Source organism: Drosophila arizonae, chromosome 2 (assembly GCF_054131065.1).
Source record: "Drosophila arizonae isolate 15081-1271.41 chromosome 2, UAZ_ARI_1.0, whole genome shotgun sequence".
NCBI lineage: Eukaryota > Metazoa > Arthropoda > Insecta > Diptera > Drosophilidae > Drosophila > Drosophila arizonae.
In genome coordinates this window covers 27032645-27048144 of record NC_142922.1, presented here as the reverse complement: position 1 = coordinate 27048144, position 15500 = coordinate 27032645, and the positions used below count along the sequence as shown (strand labels likewise).

General features: G+C 41.0%; 1 protein-coding gene across 4 annotated transcripts in view; it reads left to right on the top strand.

Annotated features, from left to right (window-relative positions):
- Positions 1-15500, top strand: part of Sulf1 (Extracellular sulfatase Sulf1) — a 42355-nt gene that overhangs the window by 25546 nt on the left and 1309 nt on the right. For 3 of the 4 annotated variants that reach the window (XM_018002966.2, XM_089462600.1, XM_089462601.1), the window contains exons 4-8: positions 11517-12449; positions 12509-12835; positions 12904-13573; positions 13642-14585; positions 14641-14951. In XM_018002966.2, the coding sequence (XP_017858455.1) occupies positions 11638-12449; positions 12509-12835; positions 12904-13573; positions 13642-14585; positions 14641-14951 (3064 nt within the window). In that variant the 5' untranslated portion in view covers positions 11517-11637. The remainder of the gene's footprint in view (positions 1-11516; positions 12450-12508; positions 12836-12903; positions 13574-13641; positions 14586-14640; positions 14952-15500) is intronic. The other variant, XM_089462599.1, reaches the window with a different exon arrangement.

Sequence of the window (15500 nt, the reverse complement as noted above, 5' to 3'; positions counted from 1 at the left end):
AAATAAACAAAAAGCTCAAACGTGATCCACACGACATTAAATTGCCAATTTAATGATGTCTATGCAAAATAGTATAAACATTTTACAGCATATTTAATGCTTTTCAGCGCTCGCAACGAATCGTAGCGGGCAGTATCAAAAATTAAGTGCCACTTTTTTGGCAATGTTTCAAAATCTGCTGCATTTAAATCCACAGCCAAACATAAATATTGACAAAATAAACTACAAGTTCAAAATAGTTACGATTTTATTAATGCAATACATACAATACATACATACATACATACATACATACAATACATATACACAAAATATTAAATTATGAATATAAATAAATGTACAAAAATATACTAGTATTTATTATTATTTTAGTTAATTAATAGTATAAAAGAGGTCTCGATAGTTCAGGCTTGCCTTATCAGCTATAACATACCCCAAACTTATTCTTGTTGATAAGAAATAAAAATCAACAAATATTTCAACTATTTTGTGAGTAACAGTATAAAATACTGAAACTATCTGTTCTTGTCTGTGTAAGTGGAGTTTGATTAGCCATCACCTTTAATACGTGATCCTACTTAATGCTTATTACTGTGGCCTTCTTCATGTGACATGCTTATGAGAGAAAAAAGTCGAATTGAAGGCCAGCCAATGCCGAGGCTCCTTTTGCATTTGTGTCATCGGAGCGGCTCGTGTCCCTCGCTTCGATAGCCTTGGGGCTGAGTGTCGACAAGTGGTTGAATCACCTGATACATATATATTTTTAGGGTCGGACGTCTCTCCTGTGCGTTTTGATATCTTCTTTTCTTGTTTTTTTATTTTTTATTTTTTTTTTTTATTTGTATGTGTAACTAATGCGGCTTCCGTTTGACGCCCCGTACTGAAAGCTGAACCCTGACGGCCATTAGCATTCTCAGGCTCAGGGAAAGGTTTGTTTTCGACGTCGGCGTCGGCATCGGCGTCGGTGACGGTGCCGATGTCGGTGTCTTGGTGGAGCCGCAGCCTCTTCTTTGCAAATGATTCATATTGTTGAAAGCCGATCGCAGTAGCAGTCGAAATTCTTTAGAAGACCCAACCAACGCCACGCCCACCCAGCAGCTATGATTTATGGTCAGCCCACTGCAGCAACTCAGAGCTCAGCCCAGTTGTTGACCAGGGCATTTAGTCCAAGGTAAACAACTTTTCAATAGTCGTCGAATTTGTGGTTTTCGGTGCCATCAGCAGAATATTCATGGACAGAGCGTGTGAGATAGAGAGAGAAAGAGAGAGAGAGAGGGGTGCGACGAGCGGTGTCTGGAAGCGTTTTAGCTGCTGCGACTATTTGAAGCAGCTTCAAATGCGGCAACGACTACGACAATGGAGACAGCCAGACAACATTCCTGTGATATGTCACGAGAATTTTTAACATTTGCACTAGAATTTCTATTTTAGTTGCGTTCACTCTCCCTCTCTCCCGCTCTCTCACTCTCTCTCTCTATGTTGCTCTTAGCTCCGCCAGCTTAAGCTGTTCCCCAGCTGGCGAACCGCATATTTCAATTGCGGATCCGATTTTGTTATTTTTATTGATGTGTTCAACAAGTGCAAATCGCTTGCTCGGCCAATTTGGTTCAAAGTTCCTTGAAACTATGCGCAATTAGATCTAGTAATTGTGTCCTCAATTTGGCCTGCTTGCATAAGGACATCAAATTATGGCTGGTAGTGGTAGAGCAATTGGTATGATAGATATAGAAATAATTTAATATATGCATCTGTGAGTAAATTATCTAAACTTGGCTAATTAAGACTTTACGCTATAATATTTATTACTTTAATATCGCAAAAATCCTTGCTCGCTTGTCATTTGACTATATTTGTATTGAATTTGTATCTTCACTTTTCACTCTTTAACACTCGAAATTCTTAAATTTTGAGCCTTCCGCCCATTTCCCTGCATTTTTACCACATGTCCAAGTTGTCCGAAACTTCAGTTGGTCATATGCAAATGTCGGGCAACGTTGCAGAAGTCCTTTGGCCAACGAGTCCTTTCTGAATGTAAATTGACAAACTGTGCTGCAAAAACCGCAGTTGAGTTTCCAGTTAAGAGGATTGTTTTTGATTTTTTTGTTTTGTTCTGCAATTCAATGAAAATGTTTCGTTTTCTTTTCTTTTTTTTTTTTTACCCAACTGCAGCATGACTTTTCGCTGTCACTGTCGCTGCATGCATATGAATGTGTGTATATGTGTGTGTGTTTGCTAGTTCGTTATAGCGGAAAATTGTGTAAGCCTGTAAGTGGGTCACTATTTGATTTGATTTGTTTATAGCACCGCAGCACCGCAACAATAACCACAGCTGGAATAGGGCTTGTCCTAGTCGCATTCACGTCTAAATGTTCGCCTGTAATTGGCCAATTGTGTCGTGGCAAAAGTACACGGCAAAACGAACGTTTCCTGTCGCCATAGCCAATTAGTCAGTGTATTCAAATTTTGTCTATTTCAATTTGACTGGACTTGGCCAACAACCAGCTTGGTTGGTCGCTGGCTTGCACCGCACCACAGGCTGCAGCTGTTGCCATTGCCATTTGACCTTTCCCAAACTGAATGTGCTCAATAATAATACATTAAAGTGGAAAACCTTCAGGCAATTGACTGATAATTGCCGAAAACGCCAATAGCTGTTAGGTAATTTATTTTATTTTATATTTTATTCTTATATTTCTTAAAAAAAAAAAGCTGTGGGCTTCTTAAAATGTCAACTGCAAGCGAAATTTATGCTGACGTTGTTAATTGCTAAAACATATTTTGCAAATTGCTCAACAGATTAGGAATTCACACATTAAAAATTTCAAAATATTTTATTGACTCAATGGGCCATTTCGTAATTTCTAGTATTATTCTCCAAAGTCTGCAATATTCTTCTAACAATTTTCTTGTTACTTATTTACTAGTAGCTACTATTATTATAGATATAGGTATGTTTATTAAAAACTATTAATGGGTTAAATGCTTAAATACAAGTTATATTTATATGACATGTATAAGTAGCATACTTGTATATATATATTTTTTAATATGAAATGGAGTTGAAGCAGTTTATTTTTGCTGAGTAACTCATACTTATAGTTATACTGGAAACCAAAGTAATCAGTCAAGTAAAAACTTTTCAAGATATTCGAATTGGAAGTTAAACAAAAATTCTACAAGTAAAAACTGTAAAACACATTCTAATCATACCTTTGAGCTTTATCTGCTCCTTTTATAAGATTCAAGAGACAATCTTCAACCGAAAATGTATTAAAAGTCATACTCACGCATCCCATGGCATTACTTTGCAAAGTTGCCTCCAAAGATCCAACTCATTGATATTATGATTTATTTGCGCACATTCCAAACAATTTGTAGCCATTAAACGAATGAGTGAGTCCCTCGCTGCGGCGCTTTGAATCCATTCAAATTTGAATACATACATTCAATTCATATTTATGTTATATTTTTGTTAACAAATTAATTTCGTTGCTGCTTTGCCCACACACATATACACATGAACACACACGCATTTGTTGTCTGTCTGACACTTGTCTGACCGTGTCCGAACGTGTGCCAAAGTCATTCACATTGAGCAGGTTTTGTGTTTCTCTTTCAACTTCGCACATATACAAATAAACAATAAATATTACAATTTATTTTTATTAATTTTTGTTAGCTATTTTTAGTTACCCTGTAAAAAGGCATAGCAAAATTATGTTTATAAAGTTTTTTAATGAGATATATTCTATTAAGTTATATCAGTTCCTTTTATATGAGGAAAAGTCTAGAAACTTATTCTAATTATTATTAGTATTTTTTTTAATTAATTAATTAATTATTATTATTTGTTTATCTGAGGAAAAGTCTCTAAAAGCAATTTAATTATTTATCTTAATAATAATGAATAATGAGGAAAAGTCTAGAAACTTATTCTAATTATTATTATATATTAATTTATATATTTATTATATATTTAATTTTGTATTAATTATTATTATTTGTTTATCTGAGGAAAACCCTAAAAACGACATTTAATTATTATTATTTATTTTTTTTTTATTATATATTTTTTGTTTCGTATTATATGTTTATTTGAGGAAAATTCTAAAAATGTATTCTAATTATTATTATTATTATAATACTAATTATTAATATATTTTTAAATTAACTTTTATCTGAGAAAAAGTCTAAAAGTTTATTTTGTTGATTATTAATTTTTTTTTTTTTTTTTAATATTTATTTACTATTTTATTTATTTAACAAATTAAGTATAGCACATTAAGACATCAATTAGCATTTAAGTATTCGATCAAGTTCAATGCGGATTTTACACCTTATATATGTATGCCCAGGCAAATATAATTAAAATACAAGATATCTAACAATCGATCAGCATCGAAAGGTGTTTAATAAACTGATCAAAACAGCCTTGAAAAATATGTATGCTCTGTTTGGTACAGCTGAAAAGGCATATTAGCTCTCAGGTTAAGAAATGTATTTCTTTATTGTTGACGTTTACCGAATTTTCAGGAGCTTAGGCCACTGACCAAATTTGAAATAAATCTTACATAATGGAACTGACTGCACGCTTAAATATTCATAGCCGTAATAACTGTCTAATATGTGTCGCCTTAAAATTTTCTGCAAAGCGACGACGCGACGTTCCGCTCGCCTCTCCGGAGCCTTTCCAACGAGTTGGGCTCCACCCAGATGGCATTTACTACATACTACGAAGTGGTTTGGCGTTCTTATGAATGTTGTGGGCTGGCATAGCTCCGAGTTGGAAGTCGAAGATGTTGACGTTGGCTGAGTGTGCATGTGGGCGTGCGGGCGTGTGGGCGTGTCCGACAGCCCACACCTCCCGCGTGCGTGTTTTTGTCGCTTTTTGCGCAGCGCATGCTGTGGCTTTTAAATGTTTAGTTAAGCGTTAAATTGAGTTGGCACCGAGATGCCCATTCCATCACTTGCAGTTCAGTCAGTCCTTAACTGGCCAGCCTGCCTAATTGCCTAATTAAGCACTGAAATGGATGGATCCGGAGGAGTAGATGCGACAGCCCACGCGGCTGGCTTCGAATTTGCAGACTCTCTGACTGCGCAAAGCTCTGGCTACGATTGCCCCAAATGAGATCCACTGCCGTGACGACTGTGGGCTGCCCACTCTCGGTGGACAACTATTTGCACACGCGAGTCGCTGACATGTGCACTAATGAGCCATGAGTGCAATCCTGCGCCAGCGGATCGGTCGGCGGCGTCGCTGATAAGCGAGATTTATCATTGAATGCCGACTGTCGCCTGGCTGTCGGATTAGCGGCATCAAGAAGCCAACTGCCATTTATTTGCATATTCATAAATCTGCGCTGAGCTCAGCCGCTGCCCTGGCGGACGGATCGCCGTTGCGTGCCGCGAATGCCTCCGGACTCAATTGGCTCGGACTGCGCGCTAATTGAAATACACATGTATGTATTTGCATTTCATTGAACGTACAGCCGTCTGTCTGATGGATGGCTGCTTTCGATGTTGCTCTTCTGATTGGTCGACTGGACAATGTCGTTTTCTGCTGCGTAATCAGCTAGTGCTATAATCTGATATGCATCTGTTCAATTTGTCACGCTTCTGCCAGAAATAGAATGAGAGTGATCCATCTTCAGCTTGCCAAATATGCGACTCCCTTGGTAGATGCATTGCTCGTAATATGATCTTGTCTTGTCAAATATATGCAGCTTCGGCTGAAAATGAAATTGGGAGAGAACTGCATTCAGCTCGATTAAAGTTTATGAATCGTACAAAATTTTGCCAGATCTCTATATAATAATAATAATATAATAATTAGAAACTGGAGTAGTCCTCCTGTGATTCTATATATACAACTTTATTGAACTTAACAAATAATATGTCTAAAGAAAATATAAGAGTATGTTTAGTCTAAGATATAAATCGTTTTTGCTAAAATAAAAAAATCTTTAAAAAATATTTTATATAAATTTATTTATTAAAATAAAATTATTAGAGTCTAAAATTAATCCTAGATCAAGTCTAGCTTAAGAATTAAGCAGTGGTAACAGGGAACATCGGCTATATTTCATATATGCATAAGAGCTTTTCTGTGTGGACTGTAGAGTCTGTTGTAAAGAGAAACAAGTAAAAAAGCTCTAGTCGAGACTGCTCGACTACGAGATCCCCTGAACCCTTGGAGCAATAGATATTTCAATAATTTTTCAATAATTTTTCAGCTTACATAAGAAACACGACACGAACTGCGAACTGCGACACGCATACACTCACACATGCATACACACACAAACGCACACACAGGCACACATACACACACACGCATACAGACACACATACACACACACACACGCATACACACACAAACGCATACACACACACACATACACACACACATACACACACACATACACAAACACATACACACACAAGCACCCAAGCATAAACACGCATGGGCTGCAGTGTGCGCTTACTATGAGAACTTAATTGTTTAATAACTTTTTTTATGGACGTACGATCTTCATGAAACTTTCAGATTATGATTATAACATGAATATACATGTAATTGCCAAAGCACAAGTCTCTAGTATTTGAAATACGCTTTTTATAAAAGTGAGGGTGAGGGGGTGAATTTAGAGGTGGGGGGTAAATTTTAACAAAAACCGAAATTGTATAAATTGCATATAAGCATACATTAAAAATTTGGAGACTCTAGCAATAAAGGTGTAGGAGATATAATTTTATAACTGGGTTTCGATAAGGTTTTTTATCGATAAAAAAAGATCGGGATGAGTTATCGATTTTTAATGATAAACTTGATATGCGCGCTGTAATTACGGACATTTTAAAAAAAATTGAAGTCTCTAGCTCTTATATCTTCTGAAATCGACGCGTTCATACATACGGACAGACGGACAGACAGACGGACAGGGCCAAATCAACTCAGCTCGTCACCCTGATCAAGAATATATATACTTTGTGGGGTCTGCCACGCCTCCTTCTCCCTGTTACATACATTTCAACAAAACCATTATACCCTGATTTCCCATTGAAAATGGGTTCAGGGTATAAAAATGCAAAAATTATACATATATAAAATATAATGATAATGATTACAGGTTATGTTTCAAATATAAAATACACACTGCAAGAATTGTAGAGTAAGCAAATGTTATCAAGACGAACTGCCTAATCCCCTTTTATGTGGATTCCAAAAGTCATTAATGATTTCTTCTAAATATCATAGTGAAGTTCTTATTAGAATAAAGCACTGTAAGGTTTTTATAGGTGATCATTAATTTTTATAAAATTAATATAAAGTTTAGCTAATAGTTAGCGATCTCAGGCACAGAATTTACCAACACATTTACCAAGTAAATAACAGAAAGCCTTTTTTGGAACCGTAAAAAAACGTGGGATTAGTTATGTAAAGATAATATTTATAGAAATAGATAGACCTGATTGCAGGTAACTAATACCAAAGGAAGGAAATTTGAAAAGATAGCTGCAAAGGGCATTAATTCTTTTCTTGTTAAATTTCATTTGATGTCCCATTCCAACCGAAATTCCTACGATGCCAAAACCCTTCGAAACGTTGAAATGCACAAAAGCTACTATACTTAAGATGTTGCTATTAAATTTTACGAGCGCATAGCAACAGGCCAGGGCGAGCAGCGCAGACCGTCTCGAACCCGAACAGAGCTGAACAAAGAGCATAACAAGACAGCCTAACAAACTAACAATATCCGGGCAGAGCGAGCGGAGCTGAGCGAAGGACACAAAACAAATAAATATCATGAACTTCATGAATGAATCAGAGAGAATCGTGTGGGCTCTTTGTTTGTTGCGGCTGCGATAGAGATTCACTTTGCTGCTGTTGCTAGCCGGCAGAGCAGGTCCAGCTCCAGGTTTGGGTCCATATCTGCAAGGTGCAGGGTGCAGTGTGCAGGGTGCAGCGTCTGCGCATGCGTGACGCCTGTCAAGGCGGCGACTGGCCGTGAGAGGCCGCACATAAAAAGAGCAGCTTTTGCAGCGTTTTGTATTTGTGCAGCTCCTTTTTGGTCTGGGGCCAGCGGCCAGTGGCCACAAACATGTTTCCTTTTTAGGGCCATAGACGTGGGTCATGCTGGGCAGCAGCAGCAGCAGCAGCAGCGCAAAACTTGTTCTCGCCGCTGTTGCATACTAAGCAACCTTGGGGAATAAGGAAGTCGATGAGTCGGGAGTCAAAGTAGAAGAAGAAGCAGCAGAAGATGCTGACGCCGATGCTGGCGACTGTCTGTTGCCAGCTGCTTACCTAAAAGCCACTTCAGCTGTTTGGCTTTCTTTTGAGCTACAATTGCTTGCGATTTCCAGCCACTCGATCGAGAAATGCAGCATAATTGGGCATAAATAAATAAAACGGCCAAGCAAAATATTGCATTTGCTGCTCTGCTGAGGTGAAGACACTCGAACTTCGAGCACTTTCAAACACATATATATATACACACACACACACACACTTATGTATTTGGCATGTGTTTTGCTTCGTGCCCCCGTCAAGTGGCCTATTGAGGCGCCTTCGATCTCCATTTTCGCCAGCCATTTCTGTGGCAACCCGCTCCTGCCCCGCCTGCTCTTTGCATTCGCATTTTAACATAAATGGGCGCACATTTCAAAGCGAAAATAACAGCAATTTCTTTTTACTCCGCTGTGCACAGTTTAAATAAACAGCAGACCATTCGCCTCGTATAGTTTTCAGATATATGTATATGAATGTATGTATCGAATGGTCAATACAAAGATGAGATGGGCTTGTCGTTGCCGGTTGAGTTGGTTGCTAAATGTAAGCAAAATATACATTTGAAAAAATTGCATTAGTTGATTACAAAAACCGAAGACTTTAAATATATAAATTGAGCGTTTACAAAAATATTCTTATTGAAATCAAATGTACGATTAATTACAGCTATGTGAAGATAATAAATTAAATTTTTGTTTTTTTTTTTTTTAATTTTTATTATAAAAATTCCAATTAGAGCAATAAAATTAAGGTGTGCTTCTAAGTAGATGCATAAACAAAGCTTGCAAAGTTTGGTGAGAGTCAATTAGCTATTTATGAAGATTTGTTCTATGATGACTATATAAAATATTTTAAAATATGTGATTTGTGATCTGATTTGATCTTGATTTGTCTATATCTTTATTATATCAAAAACTGTATAATGCAAATCTATCAAGCATTATACAGTTTTTGATATAATAAAGATCATCATAGTTCTTCAAGTAAAGGATATCGTATTTTCTGTAAGAAGAATTTAATAGTCCCTCACTAAGTTCTCTAAGAGCTATGTGAACTATATTTTTTATTTACTTGCTGAAGATTAAAATTAATATAATATTAAAACTGACTAAAAACTTAAGTACTGCCAACTGGACGCTTAGACTTTCGGAAACTAAATTTAGACAAAAATAAATAAAAACAAAGCATATGTAAAACCAACGAAGCATTGCAAATTAAAGTCATAAACTTAAGAGTAAAGAGAGCCGAGCTCTAGTCTGACTCTAAGAGAGTTAGACAAAAAGTGAGAGAGATAGAGAGGGAACTAAGTGCTCTTTTGAGTCGAAGGTCGCAGTGCATAGAAAGATCATTTTTAGCAAAATTTTGCAACGTTTACTCAATTTTAGTGAAGGCCAGAAATAAGTGTGTTTGCTTAACATGGAGGCAACTAAATAGAGTTGCGCATAATGTGAAATGCATATCTCAGGCATTTCAAAATTTATTTGCCTGAGAATAGGAAAAATAACAATAAGCTTGTTGTTGCAACATCCGTGGCATGATGGCCAATAAAAGCGCACCTCTTTAAAAGCCATCTCCCTCAACTGCAATTACAATGGTAAAAGCTCCTTACAGCAGAATGCACTGCATAAATCACACTTAAGCCGGTGCCTGCACCCTAACCCTCAACCCTTGGCCCTTGGCCCAGCAGCCCCTGCTCGAGTGCTGAGCTGTGCTGTGCACGTTGCCAAGCCAAGCGAGCGCAAACTGCATCTGGAATATACTCGGAATTACCAGAAAGAGGAACAGAATGAGTGCGAAAAAGAAACGGCAGTAAAAGCAGTTTTCACTTCACCGGCAAGTGGCACATAAATTTCAGCAAGGACACCGGTGCACTTCAAGAAACAGCAACAACAACAACAACGACAGCGAGAGAGAGGGAGATGACAGCTCCTTATAACTGGGCAAAATGTTCATTGCTCTGATTCGAGCTCAGGTCCCATCTTTCACCCGGCCACGAAAAAGGGAACAAAAATTACGTAGAGAAAAAAAAAACAGGAAATCTTTTGCAAATATTTGGTGACAAGAGCCCTCGAGTCAAACTGCCGCTGTCTGCTGTCTGCCGTCTGCTGGCCGTGCGGAAGGTCAATCGGTGCATAAAATATGCGAGAGAGAGCAGCTGCCTTGATTAGCCAACTAGATGCGTCGCTAAGATGGCGCACAGATCTTAACCCAGATACGCGATGCGAAAAACCATAGATTGTCTCTTTGTTAAGACAGTTTTGCAACAGTTGTTACATCTGGTTGCTTGGGTGAAAGGTAGGAGGCAATAAAACCGAAAAGAAATCTGTTTTAATTAACTTTCTTGAGCGCCAAGCAAAAAAGAGTTGACTGGGAGATGCACTTTCGCATACAGCTAGCTACATACATTTATCTACTTTACATTTTATATATGTATACATATATATAAGTATTTATAAATATGCTCACTTATTAGCAATATCATATCATATCAACAAGAAACTTGAAAACCTCTTAAAGAGAAAAATTTACAATGATCTCAAAAAAAGTGAGTGTGAACAAAGATGTGTGTGTAGAATGGTGTGAACTAGATGAATAAATGGATATGAAATGAGACTAAGAATTATGACGAGTGGGAGAAGAATATATAATAAAATCATAATTTTCTCTATCTCTCCCTAACTCCCTCTTTCTGGCCCTGAGTCTCTAACTAGTTTGGTTTTTTTCTATCGTTTAGATTGCCTCTCCCTCCCTTCTCTCTGTTGAACTCATTCTTGTCTATCAATTGAGTGATACAGTTTTTAATAGTGCTCTTTCCTATATCTACCTCTGTACTCTATCTCTAACACTGTCAATGTACATGTATATCCGTCTGTCTACCTGTCCATTTCACTCTCCCGTTCCATCTTTCAATTTTGCTCTCTTTTTCTCTATCTTTTCAATTATTCCCTCTCGTTTTCCGCTCTATATATTTCCATTTCTCTCTTTCTATATATGTCTCTATTCCTTTATTTCCCTCTGTGTCTGTCTCTCTAACCCTCACTGTATTTATCTCTCTCTCTCTCTCTCTCTCTCTCTCTGTCTGTCTCTCTAGCGCTGTGTATATTTTCCTTCTCTGTCTTTCTCACTCTATCTCCGTCTCCACAAATATATTTTCTTCCACTCATTCTTTTATTTATTAAAATACGCATTATATTAAATTATATGAAATTTCTTAATCTACTTTCAGAACAGTATTTAATGCGTGTTGCGCTCGTCTCATAATGTGGCAGCTGACGTAAGACGTGTTTCTTTTTGAGAAAATTTAAGCCAAGTCACTGGATACAAGCCACAACGTCTCACTGTGAAAGATGTCGCAATTGAGGACTCACCTGGCCATTTGCTGCCTGGCGCTGCTTGTGTTCGGGCTACACCTGCTGCCCCTATCGGCTGATGGCAAGGAACAGCGAGAGCCATTGGCGGGCGAGTCGCATAGCAAGCAGCAGCACCGCAGCCACTCGAGTGGCGGATCGAAGCGTTTCTCGCGCGACTCGAATGCCGCTCGCGAGCGACGGCCCAACATAATCCTCATCCTGACCGACGACCAGGATGTGGAGCTGGGCTCGCTCAATTTCATGCCGCGCACTTTGCGGCTGCTGCGCGATGGCGGCGCCGAGTTTCGGCACGCCTACACGACCACGCCCATGTGCTGCCCGGCGCGCTCCTCGCTGCTGACGGGCATGTATGTGCACAACCACATGGTGTTTACGAACAACGACAACTGCTCCAGCCCCCAGTGGCAGGCGACGCACGAGACGCGCTCCTATGCCACCTACCTGTCCAATGCGGGCTACCGCACCGGCTACTTTGGCAAGTATCTGAACAAGTACAACGGCTCCTACATACCGCCTGGGTGGCGCGAGTGGGGCGGCCTGATCATGAACTCCAAGTACTACAACTACAGCATCAACCTGAATGGGCAGAAGATCAAGCATGGCTTCGACTATGCCAAGGACTACTATCCTGATCTGATAGCCAACGACTCGATTGCCTTCCTGCGCTCCTCCAAGCAGCAAAACCAAAGAAAGCCCGTGCTGCTGACCATGAGCTTCCCGGCGCCACACGGGCCCGAGGACTCTGCGCCGCAGTACAGCCACCTCTTCCACAACGTGACCACGCATCAGTGAGTTCCGATCTCTCCCTGAGTCATATAGCAATACTTATCATTTATTCGATTTCTAGCACGCCCAGCTATGATCACGCGCCCAATCCGGACAAGCAGTGGATCTTGCGGGTTACGGAGCCCATGCAGCCGGTGCACATGCGCTTCACCAATATCCTCATGACGAAGCGCCTGCAGACACTACAGAGCGTCGATGTGGCCGTGGAGCGAGTCTACAATGAGCTGAAGGCGCTGGGAGAGCTGGACAACACGTACATTGTGTACACCTCGGACCACGGATATCATCTTGGCCAATTCGGCTTGATCAAGGGCAAGAGTTTCCCCTTCGAGTTCGATGTGCGTGTGCCCTTCCTCATACGCGGTCCTGGAATCCAGGCGTCCAGGGTGTAAGTAATCCATGCACACTTCATCAATCCGTTCAATCCAGGCTAATCGAGTCTTCTCTTGGTTGCAGTGTGAACGAAATCGTGCTGAATGTAGACCTTGCGCCAACCTTCTTGGACATGGGTGGGGTGCCGACACCGCAGCACATGGACGGACGGAGTATTCTGCCGCTGCTACTCAGTCGCAATCGAGTGGTGCGCGACACCTGGCCGGACAGCTTCCTCATCGAGAGCTCAGGCCGTCGGGAGACGCCAGAGCAGATAGCCGAATCCCGGGCGCGTCTACTGGCGGATCGACACAGCATGAAGCTAGTCAATAGCACACTGCTGGAGGATTTGCTGGAGAACGTCAACAGCAGCAGCAGCAGCATCACCAGCACAGTGGCTACCCTGTTGAGCTCTGTGGCAACCACAACGGAGCAGGAGGACTTTGAAGAGGATCTGGACACCGACGCTGAAGACGAAGATGGCGATGATGCCATGGACAGCTCAGCGGCTGCAGTGGACGACGAGGATCTGGTGGATGCTGGGGCCGAAGAAGACGATGATGATGAGCTGGAGGAGCAGGACCTGCTGCAGCAGCAGGACAACCACCTGCCCATAGCACCCTACATCACGAAAATGATGCGACTCAACTCCGAGTGCTCCGATCCGGCGCTGCTAAAGAACTGTCTGCCAGGCCAAAAGTGGAAGTGCGTCAATGAGGAGGGACGCTGGCGCAAGCACAAGTGCAAGTTCCATGTAAGTATGAGTTCCATCACCAATCGAGTAATGCAACCAGGTGCTCAATCAACTGTCTGACTTTTTAGCTGCAACTGGAGCATCACCTGGCGGCGATGCCACGCAAGCAGTACCAACGCAACTGCGCCTGCTTCACCTCGAACGGCTTGGTCTATACCAAGATCCGAGCACCGACTACATCCCTGCACCCGCACCGCCTGCACAAGCGCACTCAAATGCAGCACCACCAGCACCAGCAGCACCTGGGCAAGAGACGCCACAAACGCCAAGTGCCCGAGGAGGTCTATCACTCAGAGCTGCCTTACGAAATGGAAGAGCTGCTCGACTTACACCAGGCTGTCGATCTGCTGGCCCAACACAAGGCCAGGGGCAAACGGGAGGCGCCCACCATGCAAAACCTCACTGCGAACAATTCCAAATCCAGTTCTAATGAGACCATCGCTGTGGTCATACAGCAAATTCAGAGTACTCTGGAGACGCTGGAGCACAAGTTCAATGAACATGAGCTGTACAATCGCAGCGCAGCCCCCTTGGGGCGTGGCGAAAAATTCTCGAAGGGCGGCGCCCGCTGCTTTGTGGAGGAGAGCACGGACAAGGTGAACTGCTCGGATGTGATCTACGATGATGAGAAGACCTGGCGCACCTCTCGCAACCAAATTGATATGCTCATCAAGCTGCTGAAGGACAAGATCAGCACTCTGAAGGACATGAAGAAGCAAATGCGGGAGAGCAAGCAGCAGGCGGCTGCGGCTGGCCGACGTGGCGAGGGCCGGCGGCGCAATGATCCAGCTGGGCTCCAGGAGGGAGCCGGTCCCGAGTTCAACATGAGCTACTTTGGTGATATCGCTACCACGCCCCGCTCCGTCTTGCTGCCAAATACGTTTAGCGGCAGCCAAAAGGATATCATTCGTGGTATCGGAGGAGCTGCTGGCTACGACTTCCCGGATCAGTCCCAGACACCACACTATGCATCGCGTGCCGAGTGCTACTGCGAGCCGGATGTGGGCGAGAGGTAAGCAAAGGCAGATAAAATTGAACTTTCAATAATGTATGCAATATGTTTTTAGCTATGCCGACTCCAAGGAGATGGCTCGGGAGGCACGGCGTAAGCTCAAGGAGGAACGACAGCGCAAGAAGGAACGCAAACGCATCAAAAAGGCGCGCCTGGAGAAGGAATGTCTGTCGGAGAAGATGAACTGCTTCTCCCACGACAATCAGCACTGGCGCACGGCGCCCTTCTGGAACGACAGTCCCTTCTGCTTCTGCATGAATGCCAACAACAACACCTACTCCTGTCTACGCACCATTAATGCCACGCATGACTTTCTCTACTGTGAATTTACGACGGGATTGATAACGTTCTATAATCTCACTATAGGTAAGGATAAGGCTGTACAGGCCTATGAGAATGCCAGAGTATGTGGAAGAACTTAAGTGTTATCTCAATAATAGCTGTTAATCTTAATGGCAATATAAATAGATCTAAGTAAATATAAGAGAGTGTAAAAGATTTCAATATAAATAGATCTAAGAAAACGTACGCGAGTGTAAAAGAACTCAAGTCCTATCATAATTATCAATTACAATTACAATATCATTTGTATGGGTCTAAGCGAATGTAAAAGAACTCAAGCTCCATATTCATCATAAACCCAATATAAATATATCTTCTTAGATCTCTTGATTGTGAGTGACTATAAAAGAATCAAAGTCCTATTCCCTATAATCAATATATTCATATCACAAAAATATATATAAGAGAACCCAAGTTATATTTCTCATACTTATACTCATACTCATACTCAAATACCCAAGTCCGATTATTATTCATGATTGTAATATGAATAGATCTAAGAAAATGTATACGAGTGTAAAAGAACTCAAGTCCTATTTCCCATACATTCACATTCCAATCATAATTATCAGT